Source organism: Prunus avium, chromosome 6 (assembly GCF_965620075.1).
Source record: "Prunus avium chromosome 6, drPruAviu1.hap1.1, whole genome shotgun sequence".
In the NCBI taxonomy this organism is placed as follows: Eukaryota; Viridiplantae; Streptophyta; class Magnoliopsida; order Rosales; family Rosaceae; genus Prunus; species Prunus avium.
Genome location: NC_142289.1, coordinates 27,986,598 through 28,006,692, shown reverse-complemented (window position 1 = coordinate 28,006,692; position 20,095 = coordinate 27,986,598). Strand labels below are relative to the sequence as shown.

At 35.1% G+C, this 20,095-nt stretch overlaps 3 protein-coding genes and 1 non-coding gene across 9 annotated transcripts; 3 read left to right on the top strand and 1 right to left on the bottom strand.

Annotated features, from left to right (window-relative positions):
* Positions 1-98: 98 nt before the first annotated feature.
* LOC110769940 (uncharacterized) lies at positions 99-4,399 on the bottom strand. 5 transcript variants are annotated; one of them, XM_021973993.2, is made up of 6 exons: positions 4,162-4,399; positions 2,896-3,025; positions 2,346-2,813; positions 1,860-2,009; positions 1,289-1,737; positions 100-901 (listed from the first exon to the last, which is right to left on the bottom strand). In XM_021973993.2, the coding sequence occupies exons 2-6, from the start codon at positions 2,975-2,977 to the stop codon at positions 290-292; spliced, it is 1,761 nt and encodes a 586-aa protein (XP_021829685.2). In that variant the 5' UTR covers positions 2,978-3,025; positions 4,162-4,399; the 3' UTR covers positions 100-289. The 5 variants fall into 5 exon arrangements, with proteins under 5 accessions (XP_088111658.1, XP_021829685.2, XP_021829686.2 ...); XM_021973994.2 differs by having other exon boundaries at positions 2,896-3,014; XM_021973995.2 differs by having other exon boundaries at positions 101-901; positions 1,289-1,734; positions 4,162-4,398.
* A 1,810-nt stretch (positions 4,400-6,209) lies between these two features.
* LOC110769944 (copper ion binding protein) lies at positions 6,210-10,166 on the top strand. Of its 2 annotated transcripts, none has more exons than XM_021974002.2 (4): positions 6,210-6,369; positions 7,400-7,519; positions 9,176-9,214; positions 9,764-10,166. In XM_021974002.2, the coding sequence occupies exons 2-4, from the start codon at positions 7,418-7,420 to the stop codon at positions 9,971-9,973; spliced, it is 351 nt and encodes a 116-aa protein (XP_021829694.1). In that variant the 5' UTR covers positions 6,210-6,369; positions 7,400-7,417; the 3' UTR covers positions 9,974-10,166. The 2 variants fall into 2 exon arrangements, with proteins under 2 accessions (XP_021829694.1, XP_021829695.1); XM_021974003.2 differs by having other exon boundaries at positions 6,221-6,456.
* Positions 8,460-8,540, top strand: LOC148293972 (small nucleolar RNA SNOR75). Its single transcript, XR_015836938.1, has one exon. It is a non-coding gene; the product is annotated as a small nucleolar RNA SNOR75 (small nucleolar RNA).
* A 2,484-nt stretch (positions 10,167-12,650) lies between the features above and the next one.
* Positions 12,651-16,287, top strand: NLP1 (nitrilase-like protein 1). The gene is made up of 9 exons (XM_021974023.2): positions 12,651-12,831; positions 13,903-13,951; positions 14,247-14,338; positions 14,537-14,688; positions 14,767-14,813; positions 14,909-14,942; positions 15,174-15,340; positions 15,606-15,702; positions 15,807-16,287. The coding sequence occupies exons 1-9, from the start codon at positions 12,743-12,745 to the stop codon at positions 15,980-15,982; spliced, it is 903 nt and encodes a 300-aa protein (XP_021829715.1). The 5' UTR covers positions 12,651-12,742; the 3' UTR covers positions 15,983-16,287.
* Positions 16,288-20,095: the final 3,808 nt, after the last annotated feature.

Below are 20,095 nucleotides of genomic sequence, written 5' to 3'. Positions count from 1 at the left end.
AAGTAGATTGCAGAGGTTCAAACATTCAAGATTCAAAATTAGTAGAAAAAAATGCATATATAGGGTTATGAAATTCTAATAACAACTCATCTTTCGAACTATAGTATTCTAAAACCCTCTTTCAGATAATGTTGTTGATTCAAGCACACAAAGTACGAAGACTTATTGAATCAATATCACTATTACAAAAGTACTTGACTACAAATTTTTCCTCAATTATAATGCATAGATACACATTATTCTTGGCTGAAATATAAGACTTGAATATAAGACTTGAGGATTTGGCTTTCTATTGGATCATATGTTTTCTTGGCTGAAATATAAGACTTGAATAATATGTTGACAAGAACATATCGCACAAGAGTGGATATTGCAAGAAAACGAACAAGACAACTGGAACAAATGTTAATATAAATATAAAATCCGAGACGAAACCTAATCCGTGACAAGATAAATAGAAGGCTGTGCTGAAGGCTATCATCATGGATGTCATGGAGATGAAGAGTGATGCGAGTCCTACCATTAACTTCAACGGTAAGGATTTGAGAAAATCGTTTTCTGCATACCGGGAGGTGAGGATGTACAAGAACATCAACATGGAAGTTGAAGAGGAAAAGAGTGATACTCCATTTGATATGGCAAAGATGAGAAATGCTGTATCTTTTAGGAATTTTGGTGCTCCTGTATTATCAGCTATACCACCTGGTATGCTAAATGCAGCTGCAAACACGACAGTGGTGATAATGGTCGCAACAAGCATGCACGAATTTGCAGTGTTCTTCATCCATGATTCTCCCTTTCGCAATAACTCCTCATGCTCACTAGTGAATAATTCTCGAGGTGTTTTGCCGTCCTTGTTTTTCATATCTATGGACAGAGGTTGAACAATCTTTTTCACTTCCTGTCATAGGAAAAATCGATGATGAAAATTGAAGGACATAAAAATATTTTACGCGTAAACAATTGAAACTGTTCAAAATAAATGTAGAAGTAATAAGGAGGCCACCAATGCATTCTATCAAGAGCTTTCTTTTCATCCCAATCAATTTCATTAGACTTGGATTCAATGTTATTTAATATTGTGCAACGCCTTTTGACAGCTGCTACTATGATAGATAAGAGAGCTTTTAAGTGTTTGTAATTTAGTCTCTACTTTGTGTTATTATCATGAGTTCGAATCTCGTGTACGTACAGTTGTTGAATAAAAAAGAAATGTTTACAAAAAGGGCAATAATGTTTAAAAGAATACATTTAACACATAATAAAATGGTAAGGATTGTAAGGGTACCTCAAACCATACTAACTCTCGCTGCATTTGTAGAGCTGCTCCTGACACAAGATTGAGTTGATTCTGAGGTGCTAGTTTTGCAGCAAGATGTAAAATGTTGTTATTCTCATCATCATGATCAGCATATGTCACTATGATGTCTTTGATTGAACCCGTCTCATGTACTAAATTGAAGATACTTGCATGACGATATAAGACTGCAACATGGAATATAGTCCGATTTTTGTCATCAGTTTCCCATAGTAAATCTGGATAAGCATTAATAAGCACAGACAGGAACTCATAATTTCCTAATCTCGTCGCGTCAAATAGTACTTCCGAAGGTTCTGTGATGAGGCGCATGACATCGTCATCATCGTGTTTCAAGATTTGATCCCAAAGGCAATCGACTAGTTCTAGGGCTTTAGTTTGCTTCAAGCTTTTGTACGTATCCTCAATGCCTGAGACTACTTAATTTTTATGATGTAAAAAGGTCAATAAACAACAAGGCAAGATTACCAAATAAACAAAAACACACAACTAATTATTACACATGTCAATATCATATATAATTTTCGAAGAATCAACTCACATGAGTTCATGAGCCTACTGCACATTCCTGAAGTACTTCGGCCACCAAATTCTAAAGGCCTTCGAGCCAAGACATGTAAGGCAGTTTCTGCATCGGAATTATGGGCCGTTGCTAGTGTTTTATCATCTTCTAGCATCTTCATGGCTAAATCTGCATAATTTCATAGGGATATAAGAAAGAATGCAAAGAATTTTGAAATAAACCAGTTGTAAAAGTTTATTATGAATTAATTCCTCTACTTCTAAGTGCACATAAAAATATAGAAGAGATCTTCTTATAGACATTAAGGCAAAAAAATTTCCAATTAAATTACTAGAACTGGTTCTACTATATCTAAGTTAAATAATCTAAGATATGAGTAAAAGAAAATATAAATTAATTGTTTAATGTTTAACAAGCTCCAACATTAATTTGATAAATGCTATTTAAAAAATAAATAAAAAAGAGAGAAAATTTCACAAGGAAGAAGAATTTTGTGCAACTTACCATAAAGACCAGTATCGATAAAAGAAAAAAATAGATCCTTGCGGTTCGTTTCATTTAGCGTTGGATACGTTTCACGGTATAAGTTACACGCCATTTCAGACCGTCCTAGCAAAGCAGCCATAAAGAACGGTGTCAGTCCTTTACCAGTTTGAATTGTTGGCAATAACTTATTTTTCTGAATCATAATCTCGGCAATTTCTATGGCTCCAGCTCCGGCTGCAAAACTCAATGCAGTGTTTTCTTTGTTGTCTTGAAGTGCCAAGTCTTCTTTATCCATCATTTTGACCAGTTCCTCCACAAAGTGAATATGCCTTGCACCTGCTGCAATGTGAAGAGCGGTCTGCCATCCTTTTGTTATGCTAGCACTTAAAAGTGTAGGATTATTAGTTAAGATTCCTTTAGCGGTATCCCAATCACCCTTTATTGCAGCTTTGTGCAGAGGCACACATAAGTCCAAGTATGCTTTTCCTGTGTAGGATTTAAAGGAATCAAGTCAAGAAATGTTTTATTCTACTCTTTCTTCTTCATATTAAACAGATATCCTACGTACTATTGCTTTTTTCTAGCAGATGACGTGAAGGATGCTTAGGCTCTGTGGAAGCAGGTGTAGATTGTGTTCCTGGGCTAGACATGGTTCCAAATATTTTAACTTGCTCAAATGCGTCGTACCTGCGCAAAAACTTGAACAATGTGCGCAGCAAGTAATTATATATTTCTAAAGCAATAAGCAGTTGGCTAAAAAAGGACATCGCTACAATAATTCATGTATTTGGGTAAGTAATTTTCCATTGGATGTACTTATTAAAGTGCATTTTGACTTGTACAGTATTAAGATCTCAGAGGGATCTAATTTCTAATGTATTTCTGTTTTAAAAAATGGAGCTAATTTTCACACTTCTTTTTTATCCACTTACACTTCCGTTGTTGGAAATTTTGTGTTCTCACTTCTCTTTCGTCTACACCCCTTATATGTTATGGTAAAAAATATTAAAAGATAAAAAGAAATGTAAGCAGACAAAAGAGATAAAATCAACTCCCTTTAAGAAAAGTACAACAAAAAAAATCAGTGGTGATTTTTCCTGCTGACGTCGGTCACCTAAGTGAAGGCTGACGAACGACCAAAACAATTATTACATGAACCAGCCAAATTGGCACTAACGTCCGACAATATGAAATGCCATGTGCACCCGGCCGTCCTTTTTATTTTATTTTTATTATTGTTTCCAAACTTTTGCAGTTAAAAATTCTCAACTCAATTATTGTTTGCTCCATTCTAGTCAAAAGTCTTTCTATATTAATTCCCGATCTTCTTAAAAGTCTATATATTTCCCACTCGCATTTAAGTTTAGACTAATCTTTTATTTGACGCATGTACGTACAAGATGAACAAGTCAAATGAAGAAATTAACGATGCATAACTAATATCATGATTATAAATTATACAGGGTGGATAACAAAATAAAATATGAAGATAATGTTTTACCAAAAAAAAAAAATTGAAGATAATGGGTGTGTGGAAATATCGAGGACGATACTCATCGCATGCATACAAACAAATAAAAACAAAACTATCTACAATGAATTTGTGTAAATAAATACATGCGTGATACATAAAAGTAAAAATAAAACTGTTTTAAGACCGTTAATTTTGAATTTTGGATCACTGCTATGAAATCATGGATCTGGAGCCTTGTGAAGAATTTGTTGGAGTGTTTTTCTTTCTTCAAAAACTAAAAGAAAAAAAATAAAGAAAATGAAAATGAAAGAGAGAACAGGCAAGGAAGGAAGAAGTCATGGATATAAAGATTATACTTACAGTGTTCAAAGTACCCAAATAGATCTAAACAGCACCACCACCACTCCTCTTCGGGTAGGTTTTAGAGAGAAACTGAACAAAAAAAGAAGATATATGGTGCCAATCTTCTCTACGTACGCTTGGTGGAAACTTGAATATATATATATATATAAAAGGGGGTTGCTATATGTTCTTGCCTAGTGGGAAACTTTAAGACTTGGGTCTCTAACGGGGAAAAGGTTCACTCGAAGTATGATGTTTTGTCTTCTTTTTAAAAATTTCCACAATATAAAGTTGTGTGAATATAAGATCCGATGGCTGTGGAAAATTAGTACTCTTGGGCCGTGTTTGGTACTTAGGATTTACTTAGATTAGGAGATAGGATTGGAATTACAGTCAATGATAAGTACTCTTTATTAATTGGCATATTAGTGTTTTGATTTCGAGTATGGGCTCCCGGTCTTATGTGTCCCACCTTTTAAAAAAAAATAAATTATCTTACAAAAATGCACCTAATTGAATTATGGTGAGATTATCTTTTGTCCTAGATATATTCATTTTTTTAGCACTAAATATGGTTTTAAGGGGTTTTGTGGTTGGGTTTTAGAGGTTTGTTTGTTTCGTATAAGTTGTTTGACTCTTCTGTTTAGTTAATAGCATGGATGATACTCTTTCCTATCCCAGGGTTTTGTTTTCTCTGAGAAGGTTTTAACGAGACCGCCGTTAACATGCTAATTCTTATCATGTAATATTCATTTCAGTTGAATGAAATACAATCTTTTCTAAAAATAAAAATAAACTAAGCTAATATCCAATACCCACCAAACCAGGGTTTTGGTCTTCCTACTTTCTTTCAGCTGGAGGAGGAAGACAAGACACCAAACATCCAATAATTAATAAAGACAAGACGATATTATATGGCCAGTGGCTTCCCACGGAGAGCCAAGAGACAAAGAGGGTCGACCAAAGCTTATTATAATTGACTGGAAACTTGTGTGAAGCTTCCTCAGTTTCTAAGAAGACAGGCTACCGAAAAGAAATGTGGACTAGGAATAGTTCAAAAGTAGAAGTGATTATGTGAAACAATCAAATTGAGAAATTTTATCATGTATATTCTTTTGTATATTCTTTTTCGGGTTGTTAGACTACGTTCAAAATGATCAATTGTCATTGAGTATAGTTCATGCGTTGTTGGTTTTAGATGTAGGTCCTTTGATTTTATTTGTTTTTTTGTTTTTTTGTTTTTTGTTTTTTGTATGGAGGCAATAAGGATCCGTTTGAATTCATGGATTTGATTAGGGAGATTTGGATTTAGAGGCCCAAATCCAAATCCTTTCCATCGTTTTGGACATATTTTAAATTTGACCCAAATTTTCATAGGCTCAAAAGTAGAACATCTGAAAGTAAGCATTTGAGAGGATTTTAATTTTTACATGTGAGAATGTGAGATGTAAAAATAAGAGAATAGAAAGGGGAGATATGAGAAAGAAAACTATTTCAATGAATTTTACATCTTTAGATGAAAAATAAAAACAAAACAGAGAGGGCGGGATGAGAAAGAAAACCAGGGGGGTTTGTTTGTTGTTCGTTGTGGTTTTGAGTTGCCGTACACTGTATACATAGGGGGCGTATGAAGGAAAATTGCATTTTCGTATTCTAATTAATTCGCAAAATAGCTTATGTAGTTCCTCAACTTTACTTTCGTCAGCAATGTTTGTCGTGTTGTCACATTCGTTAAATTTTCTAATAAATTTAGAGGGGGATGATGTGTCAACTTTAAATCTTTAGAATTAAATTTTAATGAGATAACGTCTTGAAGATAGAAATCAAGCATATCCTAACAGAGAAAATCCAAACAGAAAATCCGGATCCTAACTAAAGTACTACTAATGAGGGCGCGTAATTAACAAAGCCCAAAATTTCGTTACATTGCATTTGGATAAAAACAAACAAATTCGCCTGGAATTTGCTTGGACAATATTTTTGCTGTAACTAGAAGTTTCCAAATACTATCCTAGATTCGTAGTTGTGACTCGTAACCAAAGGGCCCAATTGCGCCAACGAAATATTTCCCTCGAATCCAACGGCCAAGAGCTTCGCTTCTCGATCTTACTCGGTCCATCATTTATAAACCCTCCTCACAAACTCACATAGTAGCCCAATACCACAAGCAACCACCTGTTTCTCTCCTCTCTCGTCGTCTCAATCTCTAGAAGAAGCATTTGCTCGGTAAGCAATTTTTCCCAAATATTCATCGGCTCCTTTTTACTTGCAATTTTAGGGCTTGTGATCGAGTTCCCTAACATTTTGATATCAGTAAGTTCACCTCAAGTGTGTGGTTCTGATTGATTTTGTTGGATTAGTTTTCGTTTCATGTACATTATGCTCCCGATTGTTGCCGTCAGGTTAAATTTTCGAAGTAGTTGATTTAGGGTTAATATGTAATTCAGTACCAGCTCCTGGATTTGTAATGAAATGCGAAGCTCCGGGAGTATTTATAGTACCCTTTATTGCATATGGTTCTTTAGTTTTATGTTGTAGTCTTTGGAAAAACCTTTTCTGGGTATAGTTTTGAAATAGATTTTCTTAGAATGGATGATTCTATAAAGGAAATATGGTTGCCCGTCAATGCGTAGTTCATTCATTAAGGTTCTGTGTAGTGATAGATTATAAATGGTCAGACCGTTGTTAAACAAGATACCCCTGTTCTGTTTTTGTTAATTATACAGTTTACATTTTCAAGAATCAAATCTTGGAGATATGCGTGAAACATACCCTGGCATTTTGCATTTTCCTTTTGTTATGCTATTTTTCTTTTGTGGGACGGAATGAGGGTTTGGGGTTGTCATTGGTGTTGATCCTTAATGGGTCTTACCGAATTCTTGTACTTGTTATACTTATCTTAACGTATATTGGACACAAAAGGGGTCCTATGTGTAAATTTTGTTGGATACTCCATGGTTTTGTTGTTACTCAGATTGGGGTACAATTGAGAGCATCATATGGTGCACATGCAAGTTTAATTAGGACTTGACTAAAAGCTACTTATCAATAGATTTAATGGTTTTATCATCAATTTAAATCAATAATAAAATTGGGTTGGATAAGATAATTGATGTTATCGTCATTGGTTTACTTTGTTTGTTTGTTTGTTTGTTTGTTTGTGTTTTTTTGTATTCCAGAACTTATATAACTCAAAACCACAGTTATAGGAATAGAAGATAGAGGAGCATTTCCTTATCTATAATATCCTTTTCAGGAAGGATAATCAACTCCAATGGCGTCAAGGATGGCTGCAAGGTTTGTTACTCGGAGGCTGTCAAGCAGTGGAAAAGTGCTTAGCGAGGAGGAAAGAGCTGCAGAGACTGTTTATATTAAGGTCATTTATAAAAACCCTAGATATATTCTCTTATGATTTTCCTTTGAACTGTATTGTTGCTGTTTTGTGTGCATTTGTACGCATTTCCTCTTAGATTTAGATAACTATTGAGGTTGATGACTATTGTTGGATGAAGGAAAGGTCTTTATCTAGGAGCTGAAACCTATGTAAATAGTTTGTCTGGGGAAACTTGAAATAACAAACTGATTAAGAATCTATTTAAATATTTGTAGGAATGTATTAGGTCAGTATGTATTAGTAATAAACAAATGTGTTATAGAACTATATCATATACCGTATTATTGTTCATAGAGCTGGAACACACTTTTAGTGTCAGTTACCATGTTCAAAGAATAATAGATAAGTCTATCCAAGTACAAGCACACGTAATGAAAAAGTCTATTTTTTTAATGGTATAAATGCAATTTACACATGTATGTGAAGGTTCATAGTGTTTGAGTATTGGTCACATGAGTAACGTATTAGGTGTCTGTCTTTTAGAATTTCTGAATTGAAAGAAGTTCTTGTGATTTCTTGCTTGTATGTAAAGCGTGAGTTGACTTGGAGTGGTTCCAATATACCTTTGGTGCAATACCAAAGGCCGAAGTGAGTCCAGATCTCCCTGTTCATCTTTTGCTTTATTTGGTGCAAAAGTTTTATCACCAAATCATTTGAAATTTAATTTCATGAATATTTTTTTTCCTTTTTCTTGAACTTGTGCATCTGCATGTGAAGTATAGGCTAATCATAGGCAGTAATCAATCAGATGTGATAGATCTCAAGCAACTGTTCCGTTGGTTGGTTTCTTTTCTGCTTGCTCAGATTCATAGCCTCATAGGCTAATCATTCTGGATTTGATTTCCACAATGGTTGGTCTGTTATTCTCGAAATACTTTTATTTATTCTAAAATCTGAATTATGAAATCGATGTGGGGGGTTATCTCTGTGATCATTAAAAATGATGACGATCTAATTCCATTCTTTCAATTGTGAAGACAATCGAGGCATTTGTCTGAGAGAATAATACCCACTTTTCCTATGAGACCAATTCCCATTGTTTCTATTTATTTCCAAGTTTTTATATTTTATATTTTATTTTCTGGTTTTCAAATAATTTTTTTCTTTCATTTTTGGGATAGAAAGGCATCTGCTGCATCAACAGTTCAAGATCTTGATTTGCTTCTGATTCTCCTTTGATTTTGAGCTTGAGTTTTGATGATCCTGATGCATACGTTGAAGGAAAAAAAATATCTTGATGAAGATAAATGTTTAGATGATTTGGTGGTAGAAATTTTTGCTCCATAGAGGCTTTGATAGGTTTCTCCGTTTTACTTTCTCTCTTAGAAAACCTGGTTTCTGTAATGGTTTACTGTGTGGCCAATGTCTTTTTACGGTTTCAAATATTTGGAGTTGTAGAATCTCATTAAATGCAATCCTACTGCTGTGGTGTCAGTCCAGCACACTTGAAAGTTTGGTGTATCTGCTAGTGAAGAACGTTGTGTACAGATACATATAAATATGTAGATATATGTGCACGCATACTTACATGTATATGAAGTGTGGACGAGTGTTTCTATTTTGTCTGTTTACTTATCGTATATGCAATGCTATTGTGATATATCTTCTCACTGTTATTGTTTATTGTTTTTAATGCAGAAAATCGAGCAAGAGAAGCTGGCGAAGCTTGCGCGTAAAGTATGACCACAGTTTTTACATTTCATGTATTTTGAGATTTAAGTAATCTTAGATAACCACACTTTAGAATGTAAAGCATTCTTCATTGTTTAAGCAGCCAGAGTTCAGCATTCAGAAAATTGAATTACTTTTGAGGGCTTTGCGTAGTGTTAAATGAAGCTTGTTAAAATTGAGAAACAAGATAATACAACTATGGCATCATACTTTTCTCTACAGATAATGTATTTGTGTGTTGTTCCTTCGGGAACACCCGATAAAATTGGAAGACCATATTTTATTCAGCCCTTCATTTTGCAACTTGAAGTGTTCTAGTCAAATGTTTAGCAGCTCAAGTTTTAGTGTGGTCTGGTTTGCTGGCGTATTGATTATTAGTTTACATGTCTGATCACATATTTATCATTGCGATCACCCAATCAATTGTGATTTATATGTTCTGGTCAAATTTTTTCTTCCAGCCTGCTAGATGTGGTTCAATGTCATACTAGTTCTTGGTTGGGATTGTCATGTCTCTGCTACAAATACTATGCTCAATTATTTGAACATTTTCAGGGCCCTAAACCGGAAGAGAACCCAACTGCAAGCTCAGAGGGCTCGATATCTGATGCCAAACCAAGTGGCTCTACCTCTGGAGAATCAACTGCCAAGGTATCCACTGACAAGTACCGGAATTATGCAGTTGTAGCAGGTGTTATAACTATTGGTGCTGCTGCAGGTTGGTATCTCAAATCTAGTGGAAAGAAACAAGAAGTGCAGGACTGAGATTAGTGTGCTTTGGTATGAACAATTGAAGCATCAATTGTCATAACACTTTCTGGTTAGCATAGAAATAAATCAAACTACGAACCGTCTTTGTTTCTGGCGGATATGTGCTGTGTTGAGTTTTTGTTATAACCTTTTCTGTTTTGGGAAATATATGCATAATGGAAGGTATTCTGCAGCTTTCAATTTTCTAGTGCGGTTGTTCATTGCGTTATAAGAGGGTAGCAAATGGTTTTTGTTGATTGACGATTGTGTCAGCAGTTGAGACTTTTCACTTGGGCTTAAGGAGAGGCTTGAGCCCAAGTTGTGCGAAAGGAAGAAAAACGCTCCGCATGGAGGGAATGTTTTAGGTTGTGATTTGTTAGCATGTAGCAAGCAATGGCTCTTTATCTGTAACGGGGCCAAGCAGTCTTCTTGATGGAATGATTTGCTGCATATCTTAGGGTTTGTTTTTTCATAGTTTGCAGATGCCGTGCAGTGCAAATATTAGGAATCTAATTGGTGAACTAGACATAGACAAGCTCCAAGAGCAAATTGACTTAGATTACACATTCTGCAGCTTTGTTAGTAGCTGTCTTTCTTATAATTCATCTATAGTTACATGTTGTTACATGCATGAGACAGTGATATTGTCGGAATTTTAAGTTCACTGGGCTGAGTTCCAATTTTTGTAATGTAAAGCTGATATGAGCAATTAAGCGCTTAAAAAAATAACCACCTTAGAAATGGGATTTATCGTCAACAGTGTGAAAAAAAGAAAAATAAATGGGACTTTAAAGAATTTATTTATCATGCAACAATATCATCCTATAAGTTTGTAACAATATCATTGCGAATTGATTTTCAGTGCAACTTATAATTCATTACATAAAAAACATGTTTATGTATATATTTTTTTTAAAGATATTAGGCTTTTTATCACAAATGGTCATTTACGTTTACGAAATTATCACGAATGGTTCTTAAGGTTTTTTTGTGACACTAATAGTACTTAATGTTTGAGTTTTTTTATCACAAATGGTCCCTACCGTTAGAAATTCTGTTAAGTATCTAGTGTGGAAGATAAATGGAGCCCACATGTCCAATCACATTATGACATGTGGATTAAATAAATAAAGAAATATTTTTTTGATGAAAATCTATTTAAAAAACATTTAGCCTCTCTCTCTCTGTCTCTCTCTCTCTCCCTCTGCCCTCTCTCTCTCCGTGCTTCCCCTCTCCCATTGTTTTTTTCTTGCCTCTACAACCTGACCAACCCATGTCCACCCTATATACAACTATACAAAGATGGCTCCGGCAGGGAAAGCACAAGCCACGGCTAAAGAACTTCTTGATTCAATTTTAGATGTTGTTGTTCGGATTTGGTGAGTTAATTTCTGATTGTTAATGTGTTCTTATTTCTAGTTTTTAGGTTTTTATTTATGTACATAAAGTAAAGCCTATAGTTTTAACGTTGAAACTAAATTCCCTTGCTTAATTCTTCAGAGAGAGAACCATGCTGTTGTCGGGGAGCTTTTGGAATCAAAAGTCTTGTGTTCAAATGGACATGAGCACACCAAAATGAATGCCAACAGATGTAAATTGGAATCCACAGGGAGGAGAGAGAGAGAGAGAGAGGCTAAATGTTTTTTAATGGATTTTCATCAAAAAAATATTTATTTATTTATTTAATCCACATGTTATGATGTGATTGGACATGTGGGCTCCACTTATCTTCCACATCACACTTAACAGAATTTTTAACGGCAAGGACCATTTGTGATAAAAAGCTCAAACGTTAAGGACTATTGGTGTCACAAAAAAACCTCAAGGACCATTCGTGATAATTTCGTAAATGTTAAGGACCATTTGTGATAAAAAGCCAAATGTTTTTTAATGGATTTTCATCAAAAAAATATTTATTTATTTATTTAATCCACATGTCATAATGTGATTGGACATGTGGGCTCCACTTATCTTCCACATCACACTTAACAGAATTTTTAACGGCAAGGACCATTTGTGATAAAAAGCCAAGATATTATGTTTATATGCAAAGAGTTTGTAGCTCAAATGGCTAAGAGTATTTATCATTACACTCCAGGTTTTAGGTTCGATTCCCCCTCCCCAAAATTTAGGTTCAGTTCCCACTCTCTCCCCAAAATCGTAGTCGTAGTAGTACTGGTGAATATTAACATTCTTGTAACTACATGGCATTCGATTTTCTTGCGTTTATCAAAGAGTGAACCAATGTTTGTGGGTATGTTGCAATTTTAAATTATGAGGACTGCTATTTTCACCTCTATTTATTACCCTTTTGTAAAACGACTTCTAAGGATTTAAGGAAAAAATCTCAACTTATGTAATCCACTTATTCTACCGTTTGATAAAAAAAGACTTAAAGATCCAGAAAATCAAAATGTTAGACTAAAATATTTATCCACTGAGTGAAACACAACTTGATCCTCTCCATATCTCTACTACTAATGATTAGGAAAGAATTTTCTTGAATTAATAATTAAATGATATTTTAGGAATAATAGTAGGTGAAAAGATAGGATTATGTTTTTTCAAATTTACATGATTAGTGGTTAAATAAAATAGGTGGGGAAATAAAGACACTGAAAAAAATTGTATCGGTACGTTGATCGGTTTGGTTTGACAGAATCAAAATGGTCGTATTTTAAAAGAAAGCGAAGTCGGATTTTAACAGGCCCCACTTGCTCGCACTCCCCTCTCTTCTTTCTTCTTCTCAGTGCCTCAGCAAGAGTATAGTTTGCAGAGAGAAAAATGGAGAAGGATATAAGGGAGGTGGTGGTCTCAGCTTTGCAATTCGCTTGCACCGATGACGTCACCACTAACGTTGCAACAGCGGAAAGGTCTCTTTTTGTACTTTCTTCTTTCTCTTCATTCATCTAATCTTGTTAACATCATAGGCTAAGCGAGCATAAGCAGGGCCTGTTATTTGATCAATGAAAATTTGCTGAATTGAAAGACCCTTTTGTTAAAGATTGCATTTTGAACTTGTTATGTGCATTTCTGGAACTGAATAACCAAACCCAGAAAGTTATCAGCTTGTTTTCCTTGAGTGAGATTCTTGCACTGGATGAATTTCTGGGTTGTTCCTCTTTTTGCAATCTTCCTAATTGTTTCCAGTGTTTCTCGTTGTTTTCGGGGCCAGAAAATTACTCTGATTGTATAATCGTATTGGTTAGTTTGTTTTGCCATTCCCCTCAATTTGTCCAATACCATCCACCATTCCATAAGAGTAAAAGTAAGTGGTTGTTACGGATTTTAGTCGCATTAAGGCGGATTTAAGTTATAGTTTGCTTGCTCTGGATAATAGTCTTTTGTTCGATTCACCGTTGAACCTTGATCCAGTGAAGTCTCATTAAATTACTCGAGAGTATACATTTGAACATGATTGTATGTCTGTTGATGAAAATCTAATGATTAATATGAAATGTCTTTTACTTACTTGCCCGGTGCTTTTGTTCTATTAACAGTTCGATTTTGATCAAATCTAATTCAGGCATGGCATGTGTCTCATTTGATTACTTAAAAGTACGCATCTGAACGTGCAATGAACTATTAAATGGAAAACTGTTTGTGCTTATCCGAAGTTTGGAAGGAATATTTTTGTTAGTGTTTTAATTTGGAAACTCTTTTTTAGTCAAGAAGATGGGTGTGTGACTGTTGGGTTTAGTCCAGGAGAGTGAGCCCTTTTGAACTTGGGTTATGACACTTTATTTGAGATTAAATAAGCATAATGCTTTTTTTTTTTACCCTCTAAAAATTATATGTAGTTGGATCTAGTTGGGGCCTAATTTAAACTAAAGAATTGAGGGTTCGAAGTTGTTCCGTCAACTGGTTCTCCTCAGGCTGGGCGTTGCCCTTATTTTTAAAGAAGTATTCTTGTTAAGTGGAATTCATTGTCTATTTCCATTCAGGTTGGTTAGAGCTGCTCATGCAAAGGGTGCAAACATCATTCTTATACAGGTATGACACTTCAAATCTGGAAGAAGTTTCTTTCTAGGTCTATAACTCATAGTTTTGTTTTCATTTTGCCATGCTCATACTGATACATCCTCAAAGTTATTAAGATTTGATATTCCAAATTCCAAATTAGAGTTATATATGCAAAGTTCAACGTGAGCCTAAAAGGTGGAGAGCAAGAAGCATCGTGATTAAGTCTAAAATTGTTCTGTTTTTTTTCCATGGCACTTATGATTGAATGCAAATTGTGATAGTTTATATGTGATCTTTTCTTTTGATTGGTGCTGGATTGTTGCAGGAACTTTTTGAGGGACATTACTTCTGTCAGGCACAAAGGGAGGACTTCTTTCAGCGAGCAAAGCCTTACAAAGATCATCCAACAATTCTTAGGTGAAAGCATTGGGAAATAGCTTTTCAATTTCGGTTTGATCTTCCTAGATGTCCTCATCCTGGATTCTGCATTGTGCTACTAACATATCAGGAAAACCTTTAAAAAGAAAAATGAAGGAAAAAAAAATTAGGTTCTTAATTGACTTGGGAACACTTTTTGGGCAGGAATACTTATGTATTTTATTGCATGCTCTGTAGGATGCAAAAAATTGCAAAAGAGTTGGGTGTGGTAATACCAGTTAGCTTCTTTGAAGAGGCAAATAATGCCCATTACAACTCAATTGCCATTATTGATGCTGATGGGGCAGATCTTGGACTTTATAGGAAATCTCACATCCCAGACGGACCAGGTATTCAAGTTGCACAATGTTCCTCTTATTTGATCTCATCTTGTAATTATGATAAAAGCCACAATTTTTCTGCTGCAGGCTACCAGGAAAAGTTCTACTTCAATCCAGGTGACACTGGATTCAAGGTGGGTGCTTAATACAATTACAATCTATATATAATGCTGTTTTTGGTTGCTTCTATATTGGTGGTGATTGATGATGTAATTTTGTTGGTAAGCAGGTTTTCAAGACCAAGTTTGCCACAATTGGAGTTGGTGAGAAAATTTGAAGTACTTGCTTCTTGAGTTTAGATGAATTTCTTGGGGCAACAGCTGCCCAATTCAAAAGCTGGCATATCTTCAATATCGTCTGTGGTTCATTGAACTCTGCAATCTTTATCTGTTAGATAATAGAAATCATGTTGAGAATAGTGGCGTGTATGTTGACCAATGACATTTTGTGGGAAGACTGTGAACTTATTCTGCTAGTACTTCATTTCATGTCAGCAATTTGCTGGGATCAGTGGTTTCCTGAGGCAGCCCGATCTTTGGTTCTTCAAGGTGCAGAGATATTGTTTTACCCTACTGCTATTGGTTCTGAACCTCAAGATGGAGGACTTGATTCTAGGGATCACTGGAGGCGAGTAATGCAAGGGCATGCTGGGGCTAATGTGGTAAATATTTTAGAGTAGTTTGGCTACTTTTTGGATTTAGAAAGCACTTCAGTTGGTTTAAAGTTAGCTTGTCTGTCCTTGTCATTTCAAGCTGCTTATGTCTGGAGTTGGGTTTAGTTTGTCTAGTCTCTAAACTGGTGACTGTCTTGGACCAATAATGGCCAATCAAAGATGCAATATATAAATTGGAACGAATTGAGAGTTTTTTTTTCCTATTGAATTGCTACCAAGAAAAAGTAATTAATCTTTGTTTGATGAATTTCAGGTCCCTGTAGTAACTTCAAATCGCATAGGGAAAGAGGTAATTGAGACCGAGCATGGAAAGAGTGAGATCACATTTTATGGTAACTCTTTCATTGCAGGTATTTTTCCTTACTTTTATTTAGAACTACCTTCAATAAACCAATCCTTCGTTGATTGAGGTGAATTTTTAGAAATACTTGGATTTGCATAATTTAATGTCCAGGACCCACTGGAGAAATTGTTGCAACTGCTAATGATAAAGAGGAAGCTGTACTAGTAGCAGAATTTGACCTGGACAAAATCAAATGGAAGAGACATAGTTGGGGAGTATTCCGTGATCGACGCCCAGATTTATACAAGGTGCTACTGACATCAGATGGCAGCAATTCCCCGTTGTGATGATGCCCCTTACCTCTTACTGCTATGCATGTTGTAGAATTAATAAAGGAAATACTTCTAAACCCATCACTATCATGCACTAAATTTCAGAAGTACAGTGGTCCTACCCGGATTACTAACAGGGACCTCAATGGCATGACTAGAAAATTTAGGAGTACTTTAGAGGAAGAAATTATTTCAAGTGAAGCACTACTGGGTGATCATTTATAATTGGTAGTCTCTACAGAATGGATTGTGTTAAACTCTTATTTACCTTGCCAAGTCAAACTTTTAATTCCAATCTATTTCTTCAATGTATTTGCTGAGAGTGCGATGTCATATTTCTTATTTAGTTTGTTATCATATGGCTTAATTCTTGTTGTTGAACTTCATTTATCCTGGTTACTGTACTGCATTGGAGCAAGTTGGTTGCCCTCCCAGAGAATCCAGGCTCTGTTCCAAAGGTTCTATTTCTGGAGCACAGAAAGGTCTGGGCCCTGCGCTTCTATCAAAATTGAGTCAGTTTGTGCTTGATGAATTAAAAAGGGAAAAACTCAGGAGTATCATGGGTGGTTTAGGTATAAGAAAATTGGAATATGTTAATAATGGTGCTTTAGCAGAACTAGGTTGAAAAATTCTTTGTCAGCCTGATAATTGGTGGGTACAAATCATTACAAGGAAATATCTGAAAGTCTTTTTTTTGAAGTTCAAAGAAGTAATTATATTATTGTACGAAATTGGAATAGAGTTTGTTTGGGGAAAGTGAAGCCATTTTGTGCCTTTTGATATCCATAAAACAATTCGTGGTATTAATATTCCATCATTTAATGTAGAGAATTAGAGTTTGATTGGGGATCTTTACCTTCTACAACTTTTTCTGTGAACTCGTATGCAATTTTTTATTATTTTTTTTATACAAGCGATATTGGGGAGGTGGGGTCTCTCACATACACACTACCAAGGTGTCATGAGAGTTCGAACCTGAGATCACTGTTATGCAAGTGAAGCCCTTTTCTACTGCGGTAGACCCCGTTAGCAACTTGTCTACAATTAAATACAAAACATATTGATATTTATGTTGCTAAAATTTGGAAATGAAAATTAGCACCTAAAATTTAAATTTATACTTGGTTGTTTTTACAAAAATGTTGACATACGAGAGATAAGATTTCACGTTTTACAAAATATTCTAATATTTTCTCTTTATGTAATATACAACCAAAAAATTTATATATATATATATATATATATAAAGCATAGGTAGAGAATGGTGAAATATTCAAAATATCAAAAATTGTCATCGATTAATGAATTTATTAAGAATGGAAACTTTTCATTAAATAGGGATAATATAGTAAATTAACATTTTTAAATATTAAGAAATTTAGGGAATTTTGCACATATACCATGTGGACTATTAGGAGTGTGCATTTACCATCCAAAGAAAGAAATTTAGCAATTTACCACATAAACTTCTCTAAACATTGGAGAACATTTTGGGGTGTTTTTATAATATTTTAATAGAAATTAAATGGAATTGGATGGAGGTGGCACATTAGCACTAGAATGGACGCTCGATCTTACTTTACTCCATGAAACTGAAAATTTCTCACTTAACCCTAGAATCTCTAAAAATTGCTGAAATTTTCTCACTTTACCATTTCCGTCCACAATAACATTAAGTGTGATGACATGGCATGAACATTTTAGTACTTTTAGGGGTCGTTTGGTACGACGGACTGTCATGGACTAAGAAGCTGGACTGTAAAAATAGTGAAGACCTATGTTTGGTGTTGTGTCGGACTAAAACTAATTATTTTAATATTTAATTTTAATTAAGGATCTTGACCTAAAAAATAAAGAAAATATTAATATTTTTTAATGACTAAAACTATCTTATCTCTTTTTTTTTTCTTTTTCTTTTCTCCTTGTTCTCCTTTTTCTTTCTTCCTTCCTCTTCTCTCCTTTGTTTATTCTTTTTCCTTTTCTTCCTTGGCTCATTTCTTTTTTTTTTCTTTCTTCCTCTTTTCTTCTTCCTTCCCAGGCCGTTTCTTTTTTCTTTCTTTCTTTCTTCCTATTCTTTGCTTTCTCTTTTCTTCTTCCTTCCCTCCTTTTCACTCTCTCTTCATGCTGTCGCAGATCCAATCGAACCATCAACCCACCCTCTCTCTCTCTCTCTCTCTCTCTCTCTCTCTCTCTAGTTCCACTAATTAATGGTTGTGGTGGTTTGATTGGGTGGTGATGGTGGTTGAGCTGGGTATGTGGTGGCTAGTTATGGGTGGTGATGATGGTTCGACTAACTGATTGGGTGATGATGATGGTTCGATTGGGTTTGGGGCGGCTGGTTATGGGTTTGATGGTGGTGGTCTGACGGTCATGGCATCATGGTGGTGGTGGTATGTTTGATGTTTCGGGCTCGTGTGTTTGATGGTGGTGATGGTATCTAGCCGGACTCGCATGTTCAAAATAGCACCCTCACTATTTTGCGAACCACATTTCAGGCTTGCTATATTAGACAAGCGAGTCCGATGTTTTTTTCCCCATTAGACTATACAATCCCATTTAACTTAATCCTCTCTCTTACCAAACATGGGTTTCAAGGACTATTTAACCTAGTTCAGTTTAATGAGGCATAGTCAGGGATGGCAAACATGGCCTTAGCTCTTTATGTGAGATGAGTAATTGAAATAAGATATATTTTTAAAAAATCTTAAAACTAAAATAAATTTTAAAAAAAAAATTATGCTCAGCAACCGCTCCCCATCTTCTCTATCGGCAGCCTCTGCCCTATTCGTACCTTCCCATACTGACAAACTCTCTGTCCTTACCCAACTAGCCCTAAAAAATGGAAGCATTAACAAGCTTGCAAATTGTAGTGGAAGGGAGAGCCATAGAGAAAAGATGAGAGAGAGAGAGAGAGAGAGAGAGAGAGAGAGAGAGAGAGAGGTGGGGTGGGGTGCGATGAGGGTTGGGTCAGGGAGGAAAAGGGAGAGATGAGGGAGGGGCAAAGAAGGAAGAGAGAGGTAGGGACTAGTCATACCCTATAATTTAAATGAATACAATGTATTTTTACCTTCAAGGATCTTGATTCCATATGAGTCATGACAAGGTTATCTCAACTTATGTAATCATCTTGAATGCAGACTTAAACTAGCCTAAATTACTTGAGCTTGATTAATTACATACAAGATTACAAGTTTATTTAGGAATGCTAAAAGATTAACGAAACAAAACCTAACATAAAGAGTTTAGCTATAGAGATAATTCAATGGCTTCAGGTTAGTGTTTTTAGTTGTTTATACCTAATATTATCAAAATCAATTTGAATTAAATCGACATCAAATTCGAAATGAAAAATGGAACCAGAGTTAGAGAAGTCAAAATCAAGAGCCCACTTGAGTGGAGATATTTCCTAATGAAATCTACCGAGTGATTTAGGGAGGGAGATAAAAGAATACGCTGGTTGGATATGAGGACGCTTCTTTTGAAAAGAAGTTTAAAAAAAATTAATTGGTCACAAATATTGCAAATAAGACATGTGAGGACACCATGCCATACCACTTTATGGGTTTCAGTCACTAATTATTCAATCTAAACTCTATATTGACTAAATTTAAAGTAGCCACTATTTGTCAATGTTAAAAAAATAAGCCAGAATAATTTTTTAAAAATTTTAAATACAAGCGATAGTCTAAACTACAATGGGGAGAGGGATTCATACACACACACACTCACATACTCACACACTACTAATGTGCTATGGGGGTTCACACCTGAGACCAATAGTTTGCAAGTCAAAGCCTTTTTTTCACTATGCTAGACCCCGTTAGCAAGCACCAATAGTTTTAATGACCAAAGGGCTGCATCGAAAATGTGATAAAGAGTCCAAACACAAAAAAAAAATGTGATAACCAATCGACATGTGAGTTCGGATATCCTTAAACACACAAAAAAGAGGCTAAAAAATCACAATACAATGTAAGGCCACAGTTAGTTGAGCAACACACAAAAGGTAATAGTCCACGGAAGGAACAACAAGTACAGTGTCTAAAGAAAGGTTATCAGTAAGGGATATGGTGCCTTCCCTAATAACATGGATGACATTATCATCAGCAGTAGATACAACAGGTTGTG

Bases quoted from the DNA above. Each gene is read 5' to 3' on its own strand.
- NLP1 (XM_021974023.2), top strand. From the start codon at position 12,743: ATGGAGAAGGATATAAGGGAGGTGGTGGTCTCAGCTTTGCAATTCGCT. The intron at 13,952-14,246 runs GTATGACACTTC...GGATTGTTGCAG, and splicing joins CAAACATCATTCTTATACAG to GAACTTTTTGAGGGACATTA. The intron at 14,814-14,908 runs GTGGGTGCTTAA...GTTGGTAAGCAG, and splicing joins CAGGTGACACTGGATTCAAG to GTTTTCAAGACCAAGTTTGC.
- LOC110769940 (XM_021973993.2), bottom strand. From the start codon at position 2,977: ATGTCTAGCCCAGGAACACAATCTACACCTGCTTCCACAGAGCCTAAG. The intron at 2,814-2,895 runs GTACGTAGGATA...AATCCTACACAG, and splicing joins TCTGCTAGAAAAAAGCAATA to GAAAAGCATACTTGGACTTA. The intron at 902-1,288 runs GTACCCTTACAA...TTCCTATGACAG, and splicing joins GAGAGTTAGTATGGTTTGAG to GAAGTGAAAAAGATTGTTCA.
- LOC110769944 (XM_021974002.2), top strand. From the start codon at position 7,418: ATGGCGTCAAGGATGGCTGCAAGGTTTGTTACTCGGAGGCTGTCAAGC. The intron at 7,520-9,175 runs GTCATTTATAAA...TTTTTAATGCAG, and splicing joins CAGAGACTGTTTATATTAAG to AAAATCGAGCAAGAGAAGCT. The intron at 9,215-9,763 runs GTATGACCACAG...GAACATTTTCAG, and splicing joins TGGCGAAGCTTGCGCGTAAA to GGCCCTAAACCGGAAGAGAA.